Genomic DNA, 24,870 nt, shown 5'->3' on the forward strand with positions numbered 1-24,870 from the left:
CCCTAATTTGCATATGCAAATCAGCAAGGGGGAGGAAAAACATTTTTACTTCCATGTTTTGTGATGAAAAGTCACATAATTTTAAGGATTCGGATTCGGTTCGGCCAGGCTCAAGGATTCAGCCGAATCCGAATCCTGCTGAAAATGGCCGAATCCTGCCCGAATACCGAACCGAATGCTGGATTCGGTGCATCCCTAGTTTTACCATAAGTGCATATAGACATGTTTTAGGAACATAATTGGCATACGCATACCCATTTATTGAAATGACCACTTTTCCTATCAACATGCCTGGGGGAATATTTCTATAATTTCATTTAATCAAGTCCACCTGACTATAGAAAAGTTTTGCAAGGCAGAAAGCACCGCTGACTACAACAGGGCTTTTCCTGCACAGTACTGTAAAGACATGCTGCTCATCTCTGCTAGACAGGGGTCATTCTTTTTATTAAATTTGCCTTCTCTTGTGCAGGAAGCAAAATTCTGGACAAACTGATGCCACTTGCTTATGGAATTTAGTCTTAGCTAATGGGCAGTACTGAAGAGAGCAGGCCTATTTAGAATATCATTCTGGATAATACAGTTGTATAACACGAATCAACTGTTTGTACTTGCAAAGAGGTATTGAAACTATATTTTCTATTTTATACTGTATCAAGGCAGATTTTATTTAACCACAAAATTAATATTGTATAGCTACCCAGCTGTCAACTGGTCAGACTTTTATTTATTTTTTTCTTATTTAGAGAGTCCGATGATGTTAAAAGTCCAAAGTACTCCAACTCATACCTGCCGAGAACATGTAAAAGTCAATAGCAGATGTCCCTTTAATAATTGGAAGATTTTTCCCTGGCTTTCCTGAAAAAATTGTAGCTTTCAGGCAATTTTACAAAAAAATCGAAAGTAAATACAAAAAAATGGTACGATTTGTTTTTTTTTTTTACGATTTTATTGTGACTTTTCTCACACAAGGGGGACAAATTCTCAAATTTGTGAAGATTTATTGAAAAATAGGGGGCAAAAGTCAGTGCAGATTTGGTCAGAGTAGTTTTCAGAAAATATTGAGAACTTTTTAAATTTTGATAAGTTATAAACTTATTAAGATCTGCAAAATAAAAAAAGCTAATTTGCTAGGGAAAAATCTATTTAATTAATTTAAAACAGTGCCAAAAAGGCCTACACAATGTATCCATATTAACTATTTTTTTATATTTTATTTATATATTTTACATAACCATCTGAAGTGGTAAAGTAAAAATATCAGCTATATATCTATTACTGTATCATGATATTATTACTACATGAACAAAATTGGGGTGGGATCCATGATAACATAATGTATTAAAGGTCTAAATTATAAACAAGGAGAAGAGAAGGCAGAAACAGCTCTACAGGGTAAAATATTGATAATTTTACTAGATATTGTGCACCTATTGACACAGGGGAAGGCTGGGTGTGTAGCTCCAGGGTTCCCACAATGCTCTGTGTCAATCAAAACAGCAACTTGTGCCTGCAGTTACACTGAAATTGTGGGAAGAAACTGCATTGTGGGTAAAAACATGGCCTCTTCCGCCAAAAATTACGCAGCATTTAGCGGCAAGTTTACTTATGTTTTCTATTTGGTGTTTATGTCACATTTTATAGCTGTTTCACTTTGCACTTAACGTGATACTGACACTAAAAATTTTCTTTTCAAAATATTAATTTGTATTAAAAGTTACTTATACGTCATGTTGAACATTTTTTCACTGATAGTTCTGCTTTTGTAAATAATTGTTACATGCCGTTCCGAAACCTGACTGTTTTGCCAACCTGACTGTCCCTTCTTAACCTGTCGGTTTAGAGTTTCTAAACCAAATACTGCTGCACAAACATGGCAGCCCCCTCACAGAGGAACATGGGGGTAAGAAAGGTAGTGTAAAAGCATCAGGCAAATACTTTTATGGCAAAATTATAAATAGCATTCAAAAATAATGTTTATGATAGATAAATAAATGTTTCTGATGTCAGTATCTCTTTAAGATGTACTATTTGCATAACTGGTTGTAACAAAATTCTTCTTATTCTTACAACAACACACTTCAACATACACAGGGAAGAGGGCAGAATGCATTAAATGCAAACATTTCTGGGAAGCACAAATTACGAATAAATGAATAAGGAAATGACATTGACTACAAATATATTAACATTGTCTACTCTTTAAATGTTTTCCATTTAAAGAGAAGGGAGGTTCTTGGTTTTCTGCTTTTTCTAGAGGAAGCAATATAACCGAATCAGTCAGCAAGAAGGAGTAGTAATACAAAAGAAATCCAATTATAGGATTCCATATGTTACATGTCATTTCTTAGGACTCAGACTAGTAAAAGCATCTGGCATCTAGTGCTGTAATTAGGTAAACATACAGTACATGCAACAGATTTGCATGTTACTAGAAGAAGCATTCCTAAAGTTTGCTCTCATTAAAAAAAAATATCTTGTATAGTATACTGAGACACTGTCCATTTAGCCCAAAGGCCTCATGCACATTTGCAGGTTAATTAGCAAATTACCTTTAACTGAGCAACCAAACTAGTTTCAGAAAGTGAAACCCCAGGACAGTGCATGCTGGCAAAGGGTGCATGACAGGGGCAGGACAAAGCTGCCTGGCAGGGGATTAGTAGGGGGTTAGTGACGTAGTTGGGGGGTGGAGTTGTAAGGGGATGTGTAGCACTAGCTGCTAAGGAGGGCATCCATTTTGGAAGAAGAAAAAGGAGTCCCACCCTCCCTCCCTAGTATTTCCCTTTGTGCTAGTTGTCACAATTGTGGCCTGGGTAGTGGGGCACAGGATAAGTTGATGTGGAATGGTGAGTATTGAGCTGACTAACCAAGAGGTGATGAGAGGGAATGGCCCGTTGTCACAGCCGGGCGGCGGGTCCCTGGCAATGGGGAGAGTTAATTAAGTGGAGTTTTACCAAGTTGGTTAATAGAACTTGGTTGGTGGTGTTCCTCTCTAAGAGCGGTGGTCTCTGGGAGGGTATGTTGTATTGGGGGTAGCATGCAGTCCTGCGTACCCATCATGCTAGGCACAAGCGGCTGGTGGCTTAACGATTGCATGCACCTAATTGGGTCCATTGCCAGGGGCCTTGCAGAGGATAAAATGTTAATGGTATTTCACTGTCATATTTGTATGTTTATAATGTTGTTAATATAACAGTTATTGATATATGTATTATCTTTTGTTAAATGATCTGTTGTGCAATAAAGCTGTGGACAAAAAGACTCCAACAAATAAAATGTATGGTGAGCGAGTTGGTTATTCCTAGGCCAGTTTGGGTGGGAAAGGCAGGTATTTGTCCCTGCCCATGTCATGTATTCCATGGAGGGTCTATGCACACCATACACCCGTACTGTGAAGGTCGCATAGCACATTGGGCACCATTCCACTAATCATACAAATTATATCTAAGACATATGTAATCAGGCAGCTACCATTTACCATTAGATAGTGTGTTTCCCCATGGGACATTTAGGGGCCGATTCATTAACTTCGAGTGAAGGATTCGAAGTTAAAAAACTTCGAATTTAGAAGTTTTTTTGGGCTACTTCGACCATCGAATGGGCTACTTCGACCTTCGACTACGACTATCGAAGGATTCGAAGTAAAAATTGTTCGACTATTCGACCATTCGATAGTCGAAGTACTGTCTCTTTAAAAAAAACTTCGACCCCCTAGTTCGCCATCTAAAAGCTACCCCCCATAGGCTTGGCTAACTTTTTTTGATCGAAGGATATTCCTTCGATCGTTGGATTTAAATCCTTCGAATCGTTCGATTTAATGGTTCGATTTAATGGTTCGATCGAAGGAATAATCCTTTGATCGTTCGATCGTACTATCTGCGCTAAATCCTTCGACTTCGATATTCGAAGTCAAAGGATTTTAGTTCCTAGTCAAATATAGAGGGTTAATTAACCCTCGATATTCGACCCTTAGTGAATCGGCCCCTTAGTTACCTTACAACTGAAGACTAAATGGCAATGGGTACAAAGACCTAAAGAGATGTCAGCTGATAGCAGGCAATTACTATCTACATGGCTCTTTTACATTGATATATTTCAAAGAATCCCAGGTTTGCAAATGCCGAATATATCAAATCTAATAAACAGATCAATATAGGCAAGTACGAAGAAGTGGATTGCAGAAGGGGGCTGCCAATGCATACAATAAACATGCAGCTACAGTACATGAAACATGTAAGGAATACATTAAACATATGGATTTGATTTTCGGAGTAGGTTTCCAAAAATCAATGCAGCTGTCTATTCATCACAATATCCATTATAGCAGACATTCCACTCATTGTGATGTGCGAGTCAACTCAAATGCTACCCTTGCATCCTGTCTTTGGCAGCAGAATAATGCAAAAGTAATTGGGAAAATAACAATAACAGCTACTCAGTATTTGTTAAACTGAAAATGATGGAGAGAAAATCCACCCCTCAAAAAAAAAAAAAAAAACACAGCTACAAAATATCCCTTTTCATGGAAAAAATATTTGCTCTGGTCCAGTAACCCATCTCACCAATGAGCAATTAGCTCTCAGAATACTAAGATAAATTAACTACTGGACTACTGTTACTGGAATCAGGTGCATTTTTGGCATCTTAAATCATTATTGCATATAGATTACATAAAACGTAATGTGTTCTGTTATTCTGGGATACTTTGAGGTGTTAATTTTTATAAAATATTTAGTTTAATTGTTCTGCCTCAGCCACCGCAATGATCTGTTCCAATCTTATAATAAGCATAAGACCTCAGCACGGAGTAAAACATTTGATATAAAAAGTATACCTGTCTTTTAAGAAAGAGACCAAACTCTGAATGCACATCTAAAATGAATACCATAAACCATGACATGTCCACACAAAGCGGCAGAATGGTATGGGACCTGTTATGCAGAATACGCGGGACCTGGGGGTTTCTAGATAACAGATCTTTCCATAATTTGGATCTTCATACCTTAAGTCTACTAGAAAATCATGTAAACATTAAATAAACCCAATAGGCTGGTTCTACTTCCAATAAAGGTCAATTATAATTAGTTGGGATCAAGTACAAGGTACAGTACTGTTTTATTATTAAATAGAAAAAGTAATACATTTTTTAAAATTTGGATTATTTCGATAAAATAGCGACGCAGCCATTCAGCAATTTGGAGCTTTCTGGTTAACAGATCCAATATATGTTATACTATTTCATCATTCTGGTCTACCCTATTATACATTAATTATATCTCAGATTGCTTTTGAATATAATAAACACTTTTATGCTAACTACAGTAATTATTGTAATGTAGTGTAGCCCTGCAGTTACAAAAATGACATTTCTAAAGCAAGTTATAATACTTAGTTACTTATATTCATGTAAGATTCTGTAGGGCTTAAGGGTACATATTTTATTTTATACAGCATACAAATTATCACTGATCACTGCTGCAGTATATTTTATTTGCAAATGCAGTACAACGCAACTTGCAAATCTATAACTGTTTATTGTTTTTGTGCCACAAATAAGATGTAATACTTTATCGTTAATAAAACTTTTTTAAGCGGCAATTTTTTGACTGAAGTCCAATCTGGGCCAGTCTTTACTTAACATGGTTATGCGATTATTCCCCTTTGCTGAAGGTCTGGGGCATGTGCACCCGGACCCACTATTAGCCATGGCGAGTGCATTTCTACAGATGGGAAATTGTTTTTTATGTTTAGAGTCCCTTTAAAAACATTGTATTCTGGATCTGTTATTTGCTATGTAAACGGGTATTCTATGTTCCAGCCTCTGAAGCAAACACACAGTTTGTACAAGCAAAGGGTACAAGTAAATCATACTACTTTGGTACTTTGGTAATATGCTTCGCCTCCAACACAAAATAGCTTTATACGTAGATGATATATATCAACAATGTGAGCTAAAGTAAGGATATATACAAGGAGGTACATAAGGCCTGTATTGGCTATGGTGCATGTTGCAGCTAGGACTCTTGTGCAAAGCAATATGTGGAACACTTTTTTTTCAGCCTTCTTTACTTCCAATTGTTCTAATGGGAAATGTGGCTCAAGAAAAAGGTCAAAGAAGGTGTTTGCATTTACCAGGCCTGCAGAGCACAACATAGTGTTAATGGAGCTCCAAACACCTATGTGTACATAACATAATAAGCACTCGAGATAATGTTTCAACCTACTAACCACCGAACAGTGCCAGCAGTGCAAGAATGTGTGTGTGAGCAATTAAAGAGGATCAATTAGCATTTAGCTGATGCAAGAGGTTAAACTTCATGAAGTAAAGCTAATATGCAATTTAAGCTGCACTAATGAGTGCCTGCTCATACACCACAATATATCAGTGACGTGCAGATGCTATCAGGATGCATGGCTTCATAATAAGAGTGAACATTCTCCGGAATAGAAATTAAATCTTGACCTGCAACATCTTGCATAGCAGAACTTTTTATTTCCTGGGGTCTGTTATTCATTCCTATTATAACAACAAGGAACATCCACACTAATACGATCACAAAAACTCATATTTCACATAAAATTGAATACATGTAAAAGCTGTGAAACTATCCAGGCTTCTCAGTTGCCACGGCTACCACAAACAGGAGATTTTCTCAACATGCCACTCGCAAGCTATTCCTTATTCGCATCACTCCCAAACCCCACCCCCACCAGCCCCTTGCTTGCTCAGTTCTTCAGGAGGGCCTGAGATGGTCCACAAGCATATCCTGGACACCATGGTCTAACCAATAATGGAGGAATTACAGCAAGATGTAAACAAAGTGTCATTAATTTAAAAGGGAAACTGGACTTTATATTGTAAGTAACAAAACTGCCCTTTACAGATTATTAGCCATCTTATTTTTGCCGCCATTAAAAATCTTGGGAAACCCTAGAACAAAAAGTCTATTATAAAGAAGTATGTGTGGGATATTAAATTAACATGCAGTCTCATGTAAAAGTTAACTTTTGTGATCGCTCTTCTTTATCTTAGGGCTGGCAGTAAGAGTTTCTTCCACACCCTACCCTGTCCACAACTGTCAATTCTGCAATAAAACAGACTAGTACTTCAAATAAATAAGTAATGTGTCAAGTCAAATTAAAAGCTTTTTTTTTATAGTAATTTGAAGCATCATCAGCGATGCCCACTTAAATGCAAATCAAGGCCATATATTGGAGTTTAAGGCACATATGAACGGATTCATTAAGAACATGACACTGACAATAAGGATGTAGGATCTACTGGTCTGATTGATTGGTACAATGCTCCCATAATTTGTATACTTGACTTTTTGACCAAACTTTATAAAAATCTGAACTTTCATTAGGGGGAGAAAAGAGGGCAGGACAATTTTCTCCAGCTCCATAAAGGGCAACTTGCATTTCTAAAGTACACGAAAATATAATATATTAAAAAAAATGTCATCCGTTTAGGGCATAAGACTTTGCCAGTGTGAGCAGGGAATTTGATTTTCAACTCAAAATTACTATATAACTGATTCCCTGTAAGGCTAGTTTAGCAAAATCTACCATTGCAGCAATGTTTCATTACACTGCATTATGTAATGATAGGAAGAACAAAGTAATATTGTTATTTGTTATTATTTGTGTCCAGTGCTCTGCTCAGGAGATCTATTGCTCACCAGTTAAAGACAGGAGAGACAGGGTTCTACTCATTTAAAAGAGGCTCGTATTAGTAATGAATGCAGAATTTAGGCTTGGTAAACAAGTTGTATAAAAGTCAAATATGCCTGGGATACTGTTAAAGGTCTTCTAAAATCAGCAGAGGGATGGCTGCCCAGAGAGTAATTGCCTGTGCACAATACAGCAGATACCATACTGCATGGGGTGCCTTTACTGTTCTTTATGGACTACAGGAATAAAGCAGCTGCCCCAAAACCAACATATTGCTAACAGTATGGAAATCAAATAGTAAATTGTGTAAAGACAGAAAAATATATAGTCCTGTTAGGAATACTAAATTAATATTTTTGCTCTTTTCACAAAACATGCTTATTTATTTTAGTTAAGTCATCTGAAAGGCATTGGCTTAGCAAAACATTCTGAAAAGGCAATTCTATTCCTTAATAAATACACAGGACCTGGCACACTGCAGCACTTTGTACTGTTATTTTTTTCAAAACGAATTCACTGCATAAACAATTACTGAAACATATTCTAGTGCTTTTGCAAAAAAACCCTATATTTGTTCCTCTCTCTCACTGACGCAAATAGCCTAAGGTAAACTGCAAAGAAACCACAGAACCAACATCAAGTATTGAATCACTAAATTCATTCTGATAAACTGTTCAGTGTTACATGAATGAGGCACATAACAATCATTATATAACTGGGGTCCATTTCTTTTCTCCTTATCAGGAAAAAGGATTTTTTTCTTGAGATACTTTCCTGTTTTCAATACACTAATTCAGTAATAAAGTAATAGCCCTTTGGAGGGGTGGGTGTTATATAATGTATATTATTTTATGCAAAAGCTAGTAAAAATTAAAGGGAATATTGCAGTGGATTTTTGTAGGATGATAAAGGCTCACAACTGCCACAGAATGAACAGAAGTGGATCCAGAAAGTTAAATGTATGGTAGAATTTTAACTTTGGTTGAAAAGTTTTTGCATATCAAAAGAATTTTACTAAATCATAAATTCCTAAAAATAAGCCAGAAGGCAAGTTCAGCATTTGATGTTCACTCTCTGCAGAACCCAGAAAATAAACTTGAAAATCAATACAGTGTGGATTAAGATCTACAGAAGCCTTAGATTTTTTCATTTAAATATGAAAAAATATCATTTTAAGGCACTTCACATAAAAGTTGGGATTTGAAGGCTGTACATTTAAAGGGGCCAATTCACCAAGCTCGAGTGAAGGATTCAAAGTAAAAAAAACTTCGAATTTCGAAGTGTTTTTGGGCTACTTCGACCATCGAATGGGCTACTTCGACCTTCGACTTCGACTAAGACTTTGAATCGAAGGATTCAAACTAAAAATCATTCGACTATTCGACTATTCGATAGTCGAAGTACTGTCTCTTTAAGAAAAAACTTCGACCCCCTAGTTCGCCATCTAAAACCTTCCGAACCCAATGTTAGTCTATGGGGAAGGTCCTTTGAATCGTTCGATTAGAAGGATTTAATCGTTTGATCCAAGGATTATTCCTTCGTTCGTTCGATCGAACTATTTGCGCTAAAATCCTTCGACTTCGATATTCGAAGTCGAAGGATTTTAATTCCCAGTCGAATATCGAGGGTCAATTAACCCTCGATATTCGACCCTTGGTGAATTTGCCCCTATTAGAGCACTTCAGATGTTCTAATTATTTGTTCAGTACAATTCCAATATTCTACTGAATTTTTGTATTGGTTAACAGCACCTATCAAAAATTTGCTTCCTCCACTGGAGCTGTGGGATAATAAAGCCCATACTCCGGTTAGGGAAAACATTCGTTTTTTGTTTTTATTAAATGCCTCCTGCAAATGTTCAGGCCTAGATTTGTGGCGAGTCAACCCGCACTGGGAGGGAGCTATGCTCAGGGGCCAATTTAACATTTGAATTTTTTCCACTAGTAAAAAAACTCAAATTTTTAGAGGTCTTCATGTTTTTTTAGCACATCATTCAGTATTATTCGTCCGTACTTTTTATATTCGCATCTTTTAATAACAATTATGGCATTTGTGGTTTTTAGAAATAGGTTTAATCATGGTTTCAAAAACTTCGAAAGCCACTAAAATTCAACCTTTAGTAAATAGGCCTCTTAGCATCCCCAAATGGCAACATACAGTAATTTTTCTAAATTTAAAAAAAAAATGAATGTCTATGATATTTATGCAAAACATAGAATTTAATAGTGAATTTAGACTATATGTCCTGTGGTACTTCAAGACGTACCTCCCAACATTTTAATAATCAAATGAGGGACAAATTAGAACACAACCTGATCCCTGGTTTCACCCAGACGATGACCAGGAACACTATGACACTCCCCCAAATATGCATAGTACTGGGCTGAGCATATTCAAATGAACGTAAAGCAAATCCTCTTAATAAATATGATGTGATATTACATATATAACAAATGAAAAGACTGATTTAAGTTACAATAATACCTTTATACTTCAATACACATATACATTATTATGTATAAAGCATAATTTAAAACAAACTGACAAAATGGTGACTAAAAAAAGGGGTAATTTAGCAGTAATTATGAAAGTTTCCATCTGATGCTCTACTATGCTTGTTGTGCTAAATCCTCTTTTTCTGTATTAAAACAAAGTGCCCACATCATAACAGAAGAAATGAACTCTGCCAAATAACAAAAGCAGGAGATTGTCTCTAATGTAACAATATTACAGCCTCAGTTCTAGAACTCTCTAAAAGCCATTTGGCAAAGGGAAAATATTTTATTCAGAAACACTGACAATTTTCCGAGAGTTAATGATGGCATGATCTGCAAGTGCAGTCTCAGAGTCCAAGGGATTATCATTAAAGGGATACTGTCATGGGAAAAAAATTTTTTTCAAAATGAATCAGTTAATAGTGCTACTCCAGCAGAATTCTGCACTGAAATCCATTTCTCAAAAGAGCAAACAGATTTTTTTATATTCAATTTTGAAATCTGATATGGGGCTAGACATTTTGTCAATTACCCAGCTGCCCCATGTCATGTGACTTGTGCCTGCACTTCAGGAGAGAAGTGCTTTCTGGCAGGCTGCTGTTTTTCCTTCTCAATGTAACTGAATGTGTCTCATAGGTTTTTACTATTGAGTGTTAGATCGACCAGGCAGCTGTTATCTTGTGTTAGGGAGCTGTTATCTGGTTACCTTCCCATTGTTCTTTTGTTTGGCTGCTGGGGGGAAAAGGGAGGGGGTGATATCACTCCAACTTGCAGTACAGCAGTAAAGAGTGATTGAAGTTTATCAGAGCACAAGTCACATGACTTGGGGCAGCTGGGAAATTGACAAAATGTCTAGCCCCATGTCAGATTTCAAAATTGAATATAAAAAAATCTGTTTGCTCTTTTGAGAAATGGATTTCAGTGCAGAATTCTGCTGGAGCAGCACTATTAACTGGTTCATTTTGTAAAATAAAGGCAGCATGTCTGGCATTTGCATTTGATAAATTTGCCATTTATTTTACACAGCTTTATACACCTTTTTTCAGCAAATTTTGATTTACACGTCATCAGCGTCAGACTAGTTGGCCCAGGGCACCGGGCCTGAAACCTCAGGGACCCCCCACACCAATCAACGGGCCCCCCAGCCATAAATTCTTCTCTGATGCCGGCACATTACTGCGACCAGGGTCAGGGAAGGAGGGAAGGAGAGGGAATGCAGCAACAGCCCAGGCTGTGCTTTAAAACCCAGTGGGAGCTTTAGCCTTTATAGGGTATTCCATGAAAAAGGAGACTAAAAGGAGACACAAAAACAGTAGGTCTTTCATACTCTGTGACTAAAATTTTTGCTACAATGATCCCAGTGCCAAAACCCATGTTTACATTACTGCAGGACTTTGAATACCTAACAGGACTATAGTGATTGTCCTACACAGGATTCATCACACTGTAAACAGAGTCCAGAAACATACAGGAATTGTTTATTAACTCCTTAGCTGTAAGCTTGGAAAGGCAAAGGAAATAACTTTACAGCAGTTTTGAAATATGTATGGATCCGTTAACTGGAAACCTGTTATCCAAAAAAGCACAGAATTATGGAAAGACCATATCCAATAAACTCAGTTTAATCAAATAATAAAACATTTTAAGAAGGTTGTTCTTTTTGGCCAGATATCAATTGGATCACAGGCCAAAAGTCGTCAAGCAGTTTTCTGGCCAAAGAAAGGAGTAAGGCTACAGGACAAATACATTTATACAGGTCATTTAAGGTCAAGACATCATAAAATCATTATAGAATACAGCCAAGGGGTACATTTTATTTATAACAAATGCATCTTAATAGTCACAATGCAACCCAATGACAATAACCAACAATTATAACTGATGACATCACTAAGCACCATTAACTATGATAAATGGTTCTTATGTAGAATAAAATAATAATGATTTAAAAAGCTGTCAGATCTTCCAGGATGAGGATCAGAGTGCAGAGAGGGCAGGCACTAAGCAGCCCTGTCCTTACCACCTCCAACAGAGTAAATGGAAAGTACAGGGCTCCTTTACAGTCTGCACCTGGCGATGATTCCAAACTTTCATGTCTAAATAACACACACGTTTGGGGACAGAAGGTAGAATAACCACGTGATATCTCCAACCCACTCCTCACCAATACAGCACTGCTGACAGCAAGTAGCGATATACAGGTCATTATGTTCCGTTTTGGTTATTTTGCAAGGCAGGTTACAAATATTTTGTTGAGAGTTAGGGGGTTATTTATTAAAGTCCGAATACCAAAAACCTGAAAAAAAAAATCAAATTTTTCAGGATTTATTATACCCCAAGGATGGAAAAAGTCAGAATCCGAAAATCCGGCATCTCAGACCTGCCGAGGTTGTATATAAGTCAATGGTAGAAGATATTCTGATCTGTGCTGGGTTTCATGCAAAAATCCGAAGATTTTTTGTTTTTCAGGCAAAAATCCAAAAAAAATCTGATTTTTCAGGCAGAAAATCCAAAAAATTTGCACGATTCAGATGATTTTTTCGAGTTTTTTCACCAACTAGAAATTTTATATTGATAAATAAGGGGAAATAACCTGTGCGGATTGGGTCAGAGTATATTTCAGAAAAAAATTAGATACATTTGGACTTTGAGAAATAACCCCCTTAATATCTCCTAATATTTAAGTTTTCAAAAATAGGATATTTTAGAACGTAACTATATACCTGGCTCAGGAGGAGGGTGTAAGGAATATGTAAGAAAACCCAACAGGTTACACAATTCATAAGCATTTCGCAACCTGAGCCAGAAATGAAATGTGTTAAGTACTGCATGTTTTTAAGTATGTGAAGTGCCTGAATATCCAGTTTCAGCAGCTTTCAGCATTAAACAAAAAGTGAGCTTTATTAGTGCAAAGGAAAAGTATCAAGAATATAAACGTTTGGAACAAATAACAATGCTGAGAGTCTTGTACAATAAAAGCCGTCATTTTAATGCAAATTGTGTAACTGGGAATTTGAAAACAAATTCTGCAGTTGGTAACATCTTAATTTTCATATACAGGTTTCCCTTGTTGTTAATTTGCACAACCAAGATGCCTTATTTTGGCTATTAAAATATACAGCCACTAAATGTTTTGTGCAATATTGGATTTGTAAAGCCTTTTCATGCGCAATATATGTTTCTAACCATGGTGTCTGCAAGGTTTCCAATGGGGCCAAAAGTAAATCATATATAGTAACTTTGGGTTAAGGTGTGAAAGATAATAAGTAGGAAATACATTTACTGGCAAAACCCAGCAAGCTCATCACAGCTCACATACTTTTGTAACGTAGGAGCGCTATTTAAAAACTGTATGTAAATAATTAACATTAACTCTGAATTCCATGACCTATTTAAAAGCACTTAGCCTACGGCCTTCTGTTTTTGTATAGTCATGGAACGTCTTTTTGACTTACATAGTAACATAGTAAGTAAGGTTGAAAAAAAGACACACGTCCATCAAGTTCAACCTTTTAGTTTTTTGTTTTTATTAACTGCCTAACTGCTAGTTGATCCAGACTTATCCTTATCCTTGCAGAAGCAGGACTAGCAAACTAGAAAAGAACGGCAAATCAATGTGGGGAACTAAGCAAGAGACTTAACGGGAAGTGATATAAAAATAATAAAACTCACCTTCCATACCTCCCAACATTTGGAAAATAGAAAGAGGGACAAAAACATTTGCCCCGTGCAGCACGGCGAACATTTTTGGACCACACCCATTTTATGGCCACACCCCCTAAATACCACATCCATTTTACAAAATTTGGCAGGTTATGGAGAGCTTGAACACATTTTTAGGGTTCAGGTTTTATATGTTATTACAGGTGAATTAAGGTGAATTGCCCTTTAAACTACAAGCCACAATTTCCCCGAGAGACCTGCTTATCTTAAATAGTTACAATTGTTTCTTTGCTTATCTTAAATTGTTACAAATGTATCTAAGTGCACCTGTCATTCTGGGCTCTCTGCCGCTCTTTTTCTGACTTTTCAATGCAGGAGATCAAAGAGAATGTCGGGACATTTCACAATCCAGGACTGCGGGTTGAGCTGTCAAAATCGGGACTGTCCCATAAAAAAAAAGGAGAAATGGAAAGCCAAACTTTTTCACTCTACTGCACATGCATTGGCCCCAGGATTTTGAAGAAAGAAGATGCCGAAAAAAAGATCAATTGGTTGTGCTCACACAGAAGTAACCCAAGCCAGTGCAGTTTTCAGGAGCAGGTAAGTGATTGAAGCTTTCTTTGTTCTCGTAAGGTATTTGACATGCCTACTTATTTTTAAAGCTAAGCCAAATTAAGAAGGGATTATAAAAAATGTTGCCCTTTTTAATTATTCCTGTCTGAAGGCCAGCTTCTAGATTTTTACATTTGTTTAATCCACTATTAATGAACAGGATACAGAATTCTATAGTGAGTATCAACAATTGGCCAGAAGAGTATTAATGGTGTCCTACTCATCTTACCATGAATACCTCTATCTTTAAAGGAGAAGGAAAGGCATCCTGCACTTGGGGGTGCCAAGTGTTAGGCACCCCCAAGTGATTGTATTGACTTACCTGAAACCACGGGCCGGTGCTCCTATCAGCAGAAAACTGCATTGGACCGGGGTAATTCCAGTGAGCACCACGGTGCAATTCTCTTCCGGCTTCTTATTGCTTCAAATTTCCCTGGGCAAACGCATGCGCAGTTGAACGACATAGCCAACTTTTTAGTTAAAGTTTGGCTTGCGCAAAGAAAGTGGAAGATGGAAGAGAATCTCTCTGTGGTGCTCACTGGTATAACCCTGGGCCAGTGCAGTTTTCTGCTGAAGCACAGGCCCGGTTGCAGGTAAGTCAATACAATCACTTGGGGGTGCCTAAAATTTGGCACTCCCCTAGTGCAGGATGCCTTTCCTTCTCCTTTAAAAAGATACTGACACCAGAAAATAAACTTTTTTAATATCATCAAAACATTATCTTTGAATGATATTTATAATTTTGCCATAAAAGTATCTACCTGATGCTTTTACATTACCTTTCTTACCCCCTATTTTCCCTATGAGAGGGCTGCCATTTCTGTGCAGCAGGAGTCTGTTAGCATTAGAAACTCTAACTAACAAGTTGAGAAGGGACAATCAGGTTGACAAAACAGTCAGGTTTAGGAACTTCAATGCAGTGTGTAGGGAGAACATGTAACCCATGTAACCAGGTAAATAAATTTAGATTTTCCCATTGAGTGCGGTACTATGTCACATTTGTTTTCAAACATCTGACCAGCAAATATAACCATTTTTCTGCTTGTTTGCCACAGGTTTGCCTAAACGACCTGCTTAGGTGTGCATAGTTATACTGCAGTTTAGAAATTAAGCTTAAACGCAGAGAAAAGGTTTGACCATATTGATGTGTGTTTGGACTCCCAAGTGGCTGGAGCAAACTGCAACATTTTAGTGGTCCATGATACTTGATGTCAATGTTAATAGGCTGGAAATATAACCAAAATATTGTCCAAAAAAGGCGGCTACCCTAGCCACATTGTAAAGGAAAAGTTAAAGCTCCACAAATGCTGAACTTTTCCAAAAGATAAGCATATAGTCAACGTGGAAACATTCGTTACAGAACCAGCACTCCCTTAATGATATAATGATTTTATTTACACACGTTATTGTACAGAACCTTGATGTTTCAATGATAAAGGTCATAGCATGAAGCAAAATGGCTTCTGTACAATAATGTGTATAATAAGCAGGATAAAGTTGTTGTAACATGTTAGCTATTCAATGGGCAAAAAGATAACAAAAAGGGACACCTTAATTGGCTAACTAAGATAATCACAGCAAGCTTACAGAATATTTTAGTTTCTTTTTCAAGCTGAATATCAGCTATAATAAGCCGGAAAGTAAAATGTTTGTTCTAGGGATGCACAGAATACGGTATTTGGTTGTATCCGAGCCCTTTTCGGAAAAATCCAGTAGGCTGGCCGAACCAAATCCAAGCCCTACAAAACACAAACAATGTGCTTGCACATCAGTAATTTTTGCCACGTGCTGTCAATTTCTGGGCACAAAAAGGGTTCGGATTTGGTTTGATATTCACCCGAATCCATAGAAGAGGATTTGTCCAAACCGTGATCAGCTGGGTTTGGTGCATATCCTTGCGGTTATTCTGCTTTCATAACAAGTAAGCAGAGATGATAGCCTATACATACATCTGTTTATACATTTAACTCTACTATCAAATCCTATCACAGCTATTAGAGCTTAGGTTTAAATCACCTGCAGGTTAAGATAAATGTATCAAAGAATATGTGCAAATGAAGTGCTACAGAGACATATATAATGTTGCATTTGCATCTCCCCTGTCTGCACCTCCAGTTAACTAGTTCAGGTGCTAGACACACTTATGTTAAAACTTAACTTTTAATAGTAGTGCAATAAAACTACGCTGCCAAGTACAATAGACCCACTACTATATTAACTCATAAGTAGTGCTGGACCGTATCCATAAAATTACACTTAATAAAAACACAAAAGGTGAAACGGCGGTCTAGTTTAGCAGTTATAACCACATTTCATTACTGTTATTACTTCAAAAATTAATTAGGTAATAAGGGTGTCAATAATTAAATCATCCCTTTTCTGTGTTCCCAAACAAGGCCATCACCCTTCTCAGTAAAGGAACATTAGGGCACTTTCTTCTCACCATCTGTTTTAACCTAAAATGGTTAACAAATGGTCAGGACTTAGCCAATCTAAAACAGTACCAAACACAGCTCAAACGCGGGAATCTGTGATCATGACCACCCTTCCCTTCCCCTCCCTTCCATTCGTCCCCAGTGATTTCTGCCTGTCTACGTAGGGAGCGAATGGGAGGTATTCACCAACAGTACACCTATGCTGCCCAACGCGTTTCACCAATACCACGGCTTCTTCATGGGCATCCTGGCAAGGGATGCAGAACGCTGTATACTATGTTGATGGACAATAAAAAAAGTTGCTTTATTTAACATATCTCAATGCTCATGTTTGCATTACCAATATACAGTTTTTGCTTGCATAGGAGGTTCCTTATATATGTACTGTAGATATATACACGCATAGGTCAGTCATTCATTTCTACTTCTGGGTTTACACATGGCCTGCAGCATAGATGGAAGGGGAGGACAGACGGCAGGGCGCAGTCAATAACAAGCCTTCCTGGGCTCTCAATCACAAGGCTGCTCACGACAATATTAAGGGTATGTGTCCATGGCTCTATCTGATTCCATTTGACATTTGCTGTTTTTACTGCACACTCAGCTTCTACTGGAAACAGATATACAGATATACACAGGTTTATTCTCCAAAAGATAAATGGACAGTATGTTGATAATAAGAGCTGGATAATCACTGCACTTGAACAGATGCGGCCGCGATCCGACGGGATTTTTAGTCCCGTCCGATCGACATCTGGCCGACTTTCGGCCAGATATCGATCGGGGAAGCTCGTTGGAGGTCCCCATACACGGGCCAATAAGCTGCCGACTCGGTCTGTTGGCAACTTTTATTGGCCCGTGTATGGCCACCTTAACTTGCAGCCACCTGCTGATTGCTTGCAATTGGAAACTGTACTGATGCAATTTAGCACCTCTATTAGTAAATCAGCCCCAGTCTGCTCTCTAGACAGTAGCCACATCATTTGTTTCAAATCCCAAATATTGATCTTTGCCCAAAAAAAAGTAAAATGACTTCTTCTTGACTGTTGACCTTTAAAAACTTTGAGTAATAAAGAGAACCTTATCCTGAAATCCCACATGCCAACCCTTTGGGGAACACAAAGAGTAAAAATGTCAAGAATGACAGTTACCCCAAGTTAAAGGGAAAATAACCCAGGATGAACGTAACCAAATACCTGCTAAAATATTTTTAAAAAGTAAAAAACAACAGCTGTCAACATTGTATTTTCTTGTTTCCTTTATGCATGCCCACAATACCAAAGCCCTGTGACAGTACAACTAGCAGCCAGCAATTCTAGCCCATAGTCCATGTAGCTATTGTTAAGCTTCAGCTGTCAATATTCATTATTAAGAGCTGCATGACAGGGAATGTTGGGAGTTGTAGTCCTATAAAAGTTGGAAGAAGCAGAGGCACAGACAGTAGTATGCTGTGACCTTGGGAAGAAGAAAGCTAGAGATTTCAGGATGATGGGGTAATTGCTCAGTACTCACTCCGCATAGCCGGTGCTCCATGGTAACCTCTGTGTTTCCTTTAGGATGATGATGGGTCTAGCGATGTGATCGGCCGAGCACTCAATCTCATCCTGGGACAGACCAAGGAACTCAGGTCTAGTGTATGAAAACCTGACCGGCATATCAGAGCTGTTGGCATGATCCAAGCCAGAGTTGCCAGCCATGATGCCTCCCATGAAACTGACCAGAGCAGATTTGACTCTAGTGAACATATTACACGCTGATAACTGCTGGTAAAAGCATTCAATAAGCAGCAAAGCAGAGGGATGTCACTGCTACTTGCAGCCAGTCGGCTCGCTCCAGCTGATCTCCCTTCCCCCTCCCCGCATGCAAATCGCTGCATGGATCAGGCTAGCAAATATCAGGCAGAGTGTGTCAGATCTACGCTCCTGCCCTGCAGCCTCCCAGCTCTCTGTGTGATCTTAGAGCGAAACCTTTGATCATGTGACTGGCATATGGCCATGTGACCGGCAAGGACGTGTTTTGTCTCTTGTAAAGGAGCCAAAGCCGGACTGAAGAAGCTGCTCAAATGAGTAGTGAAACGTCTTCAATGATTACTAAGCAAGTCCAGTTGTTTTTTTGTTTTTTTTTTAGATTTACCTATACTAGATATTCCATGACCTGGATGAATGAAAATCTTCATAGTGAAAGGAGCCAAATTGGGTTATGTAATAAAAGGCACAAATTTTGCCCAGGTGCAGTAACCCATAGCAACCAATCAGCAGGTAGCATTTACTAGTCACCTGTTTAAAAGCAAACATCTTATTGGTTGTTATGGGTTACTCCTCCTGGGCAAACTTAGTGCCTTGTATTACATATAGGGGTATCGCTTCCTACCTGCTTAACCTGCCGGTCAGTGGGTTAAGCGGCGTGTCCCAACCAATCTATACAAGCAAAATAGTTCTGCACTCTTTGCACAGTCAATGTTTCAGTCACTGCAGCATGACCTTACCGTTATACCTTAAAAATACCTTATGTTAATTTCCACTGTGTTTGTGCCTGGCGTGAATAGGCTGGATATGCTACACTAATCTGGCACCGGTTTGGCCAGTGCACTGGGGAAACAATCCGAGAATGGGTACTTGTAATGGAGGCTTCTGGGAAATACCTGATGTACTTCCCTGGACTCAGTGTATATAGGTTGCCTTGGCAACACACAGTGATACTAAAGAGGAGTTGTCTTAATTGTCATGCTGTATTTTTAGTATGTCTAATGCTTGATAGCAGTTTGTTTATTACTTGACTGTGGCAAGCTTTTGTTGGCTTATTAGGGCGGCAAGTACGGAACGCATTTTAGGACATCGACCTGCAAAATACCTGTCCTTCATGCGATGTCCTACAGCTTAGGAATCCCGTATCGGGTGCTTTTTCAGTCACTCATCTTCCAAATCTGCATTCATACCTCCATCCTCTACCCTCCCTTCTCAGCCGTTAGCCATACGAACTCTACCCTCAGTCCTCTGCCTTCCACCCTCTTCCCTCCCTCTACCCTCAGCACTCAGCCTTCCACTTTACCTCTTCATCACTCCGCACTTCGCCAGTATTATTATAGAGATGTTTTAAACACATTTCCGCTTTCTCTGACTGAAAGCTTAGAGAGAAGACTGACAGATGAGTTATGAGTGGGGAGAGCGGAGGGCGAAGTGTGAGGGTTGAACAGGTAAAGCGGAAGGCTGAGTGCTGAGGATAGAGGGTAGAGCGCTGAGCAGGGAGAGCAAAAGGCTGAGGGCGGAGGACTGAGGGAGGAAGACGGAGGGCTGAGGGCGGAGGACTGAGGGATGAAGACAGAGGGCTGAGGGCAGAGTTCGTATGGCTGACGGCTGAGGAGGGAGGGTAGAGGATGGAGGTATGACTGCAGATTTGGAGGAGGAGTGACGGTAAAAGCACCAGATGCAGCATTCCTAAGCCATAGGACAGGAATTTTACGGAGGATGTCCTAAAATGCGTTCCATAGGCAAGGTGGTTTGTCACTGTTTGTGGATACACAAGTCCTTGAGTGACCAAACGCTGGACGTTGCATGTGATTAAATAAACGTTCTAGTATATTTATCAGAAATTTTTGCATATAATTTTGTTTTCCTTGAACCCAGGCAGCTGTTTGTAACAGTTTTAGTCATGAGTTAAGGTAAACAAATCCAAATTTCAGTTTTTTTATAAAAACACTTTTTGTGTAGACCAGTGAATCGGGCCCTGTCTTTACCCTGGTGCATGCATTGGAGGTGAGTTCAAGGGGCTCTGATGCATCAGGTGACAGCAGACTGGCATCTGCCAACTGGGGACCATGAAACAATGACAATAGTGAACTACTTCCCTATATACCCTACCTAACCAGGGGGTAGATTCACTAAAGATTCACAATTCACCAGCGTTGCCACCCGCAGGGACATCGCCAATTCACTAACAAGCGCCAATTCGCTAGCGAAAGAGACTGTCGCTAGCGTTCGTTTGCACGACTATTCGCTCTGACGAAAGGTTGTTACTAGGGATGTAGCGAACCGCCGCCGATGTGTTCGCGAACGCCGTTCGCGAACACCGGCAAAATTTGCGAACTGTTCGCGAACTGTTCGCGAACTTCGATCATCCGAAAATCGTTCGATTCGAACGATCGAAGGATTTTAATCGTTCGATCGAACGATTTTCGTTCGAATCGAACGAAAATCGTTCGATTTTAGCGATCGAATGGTCGAATGGGCGACCGATTTTGACGCGAACGCCTATTGGCGAACGTCGCGCGACGTTCGCGAACTTGCGGCGGACGCGAACAGTCGAAGTTCGCGCGAACTAGTTCGCCGGCGAACAGTTCGCTACATCCCTAGTTGTTACTCCACAAATACAGCAAAGTGTGGATTTTACTGAACGTTACCTCTTTCGCCAGAGTTGACTTTGCCACCTCAGACCAGGTGAAGTGCAATAAGGCAGCTAGATCTTCCTCAATCTTCTGTCAATTACATCATATCCTGTGTGCCAAAAATGCATTAAAGTTCCAAAAACGCTTGCGACTTTTCCTTTTTTGAAGCAGGCTTGCCTGCAAAAGTCCCAACAAACTTTTTTTGGGTAACCGGTTTTCTCCAGACATTTCATAACATATGGAACATTAATTTTATAGTGGGCTCATGTGTAGGGCATTATATTAACTCTCTTGTCTTTATTAAGGTTTCCTGGACATGTATAAGAAAAGTGGTAACTTCAAGCATTTGCACCATTTATAATAAAGAAATCCATACAACTTTAAATTACCTGCCCTATGCAAATTGACCTAAGCGCAAGATCACTAACGAATTTTCGCTAGGCACAAACAAACGCTGGCGCATCTTCGCTAAGAAATGCTTGCACTGCCGAAGTAACGCTATTGAAAAGTCGACCAGCGTTCGTCGCCCAAGACAAAACTCCGCATATTGGTAAATTAAATAACCCCCAGTTGTCACAGCAGCCACCAGCCAGTAGTAGAAATAAAAGACAATCTGTATGGACATTAAAAAAAAGTTTTTAAAAGTATTATTAAACCTCCCATGATGATGATGATGAAATAATTGCATAAGCCAAACCTATAAAATTATTAGTTTCATGCACAACACCAACACCTTGCTAATCTCAAATTCTCCCTATGTGCTAATTTCCCAGTTAAATATGTGACCATGTCTCTATAGTAAAAGTACCTAAGGTGGTAGTTATGGAGCAGAACTACTTTGTGCACTAATGACAATATATGAACGCCAGCATTCCACAAAATTCAAACGAAGATTATCTTCTGCACTATCCAAATCTATTTATTTATTCATAAAATTTATTTATTATTTATTTATTTATTTAGGACATAAGACATTGTGTGCATAATGCTGCTTAAAATGCCCTCCCCTTTAAACTGATCAGGGATTATCTGTCTATATATCGAATACATTCAAGCTGGCCTGTTTCTTCTGTTACCCCCAGGTCTGATTGGATTCATTAAGAATTCTACTATACATGATATCTAAATAAACTCAGAGACATCTGGATTTTAAAAATATACTAAAGTCTCATAGAAGTAAAATAATAATGGTTACATGTACAATTTAAAAAACCATCTGTTACAGTAAAAACAAATTCTGCCAACTTTTGACAACTTTTTAGTTCAATAGCGTTATAGAATACTGTTGTATGTTTTGCTATTTTATGTTGCCTCAGAGCAGATGCACACTTTTTAGGTGAAAAAATACCACCAAAGAATTTAAAAAATATAACATTTTTACAAAACTACATGAATACTTACACCATTAAAAATGAAAAGTTGCAAGAAAAAAGGGGAATTATTTCTGGTTATAATTGGCAGTTCATAATCTAAAAAATTCTACTGTTGAAAAAAGGCAATTTAAGTCAAATTCACCTAGCAAAATGAACAAGAATATTAGACTAGAAGCTTATTTAGGGCCCGAACACTTTGCTAGCTGTTTGTGTAGTGTTCCGTACAGCTTCTTATTCAAGTCTATGCACTTTGTATCTAACCCCAGGGCACCGCATTTCCAGTGAATGGCAGGAGCATGAAGTGACTACATGAAATAGCATTATTGTACAAAACATAACTTAAACACGGTTACTCTGTGCAGAGATGGACTTAGTAAAATGCAGTTCTGTGACCTACAAAACAGACTCAGCTTTATGCTTTTAGATGCCCACAGAACCCTTCATTTTAAATGTCAGTGTTTTGTATACAGCCTGTATCATGTGGTGGTGCACTGCTTTTGGTGCCATAGCTCTACCACTGCCAGCAACAGACAAGTGGTACTGCAATAACGTCTAAACTATGCATTAGTTAAAATTGGTGGAACACTCATTCAGTCAGATCAACATGGTCCACAGTATGTGTATTCTTAACAGTAGTAGTAGATAGCTAAATCGATACAAAGGGGCAGATTTATAAAGGGTCTAATAGTATATTTGTGAAAATTCACACATTCAAATGTAAATTCAAATGTGAGATTTATCACACCTCAACCATGGAAACAGTATGAATTAGAATATTGTCCACCTAAAACCTACCGATTTCATGTACAAGTCAGGAGGCAGAGGTCCATTGAGCCGTTTGGAGATGTTAAAGGAAAACTATACCCCCAAACAATGTAGGTCTCTATAAAAAGATATTACATAAAACAGCTCATATGTAAAACCCTGCTTCATGTAAATAAACCATTTTCATAATAATATATTTTTCTAAGGTATGTGCCATTGGGTAATAGAAAATTGTCATTTTAAAAAAATAGGGCCGCCCCCTGAGATCATACGATTCACTGTGCACACTAACATACCAAACAAACTATACTTGTTAGGTCACATGTGCCAATTAACAGACAGAGTTGTGTATTTTGCTTCAACACTTCTTCCTGTTACAGTTGGAGCTGAAGTATTTCTGGTCAGGTGATCTCTGAGGCAGCACACAGACCATCACAAAATGATGGTTCAAGGCAAGAGATGTAAAAGGGCAATATTAACTTAAATATATATTCCAGTTTGGTAAGATTCTTTAATATGCCACTTAATATGATGTAAACTATCTGTTGCTTAAGTGTTCATTTTGGGGGTATAGTTTTCCTTTAAGAGGGTTGTTCACCTTCCAACACTTTTTTTCAATTCAGTTGGTTTCAGATAGTTTACCAGAAATAAAGACTCTATGTGTGACTATTTTTCTAATATTGAAGTGTAAAGTGTAATTTTTCACCTTCTAAAGCAGCTCGGGGAAAGCAGGTCGCTGACCCCGTAAACTGTTCTAAATTGATACATTTAGTTGATACATTTGTTATATTTGGCCCTGCTGAGCAGAATTCCTGAATTTCATTACAGGCAGCTGTTAGAATTGATACATTATTTCTGGTAAACTATCTGAAACTAACTGAACTGAAAAAAGTGTTCGAAGTGTCCTTTAATAGCCTTCCTGACATTCAAGTTTTTTTTTTCAGAGAAAAACAAGATTCATACGAATCAAATACTATTCAAATGTTCGGGTCAGAACTATTCGATTGAATATTAGACATTCAAATTTTTTCTTAAATAACCTCCCAGTCGAATTGTGAGTATATTTGAGTAATTTCACATGAATTCAAAAGTCAACCTTTGATAGGGGTTGGTATCAAAATTCTGTGTATTAATATTACTGGTTGCTGTTGTATTTATCAAACATTTACATTAATGGAACTTTTGTAGTCATGTGTTTGATATGCATGCCTGAGGATTTGAGTAAAACACACCTGAAGAACAGACATTAGCTTTAAAAAAATGTTGTTGATGCATAGTTCATTTTCACAAATGGCAACCATGGCAACCACAAGATCCAAATATAGTAGAAAGGAAAATAAAATTGGATAGCTGAATCATATAAAGTGGCTGAAATTCAAGGATGTTTGAACTAAGCTGCAAATAAAACTATTTTAATTCTGCAAATAACTATATTAATTGATATTGACCAAGCTGAAAACATTCATCTGAAC

At 38.2% G+C, this 24,870-nt stretch overlaps 1 protein-coding gene across 1 annotated transcript in view; it reads right to left on the reverse strand.

The window, feature by feature from the left end:
• ppm1h.S (protein phosphatase, Mg2+/Mn2+ dependent 1H S homeolog) overlaps positions 1 to 18,939 on the reverse strand; it is a 99,774-nt gene extending 80,835 nt beyond the window's left edge. The window contains exon 1 of the mRNA XM_018256040.2: positions 18,392 to 18,939. Within this exon, the coding sequence (XP_018111529.1) occupies positions 18,392 to 18,624 (233 nt within the window). The 5' untranslated portion in view covers positions 18,625 to 18,939. The remainder of the gene's footprint in view (positions 1 to 18,391) is intronic.
• Between the last annotated feature and the right edge of the window lie 5,931 nt (positions 18,940 to 24,870).

The sequence above is a fragment of the Xenopus laevis genome, chromosome 3S, assembly GCF_017654675.1.
Source record: "Xenopus laevis strain J_2021 chromosome 3S, Xenopus_laevis_v10.1, whole genome shotgun sequence".
NCBI lineage: Eukaryota > Metazoa > Chordata > Amphibia > Anura > Pipidae > Xenopus > Xenopus laevis.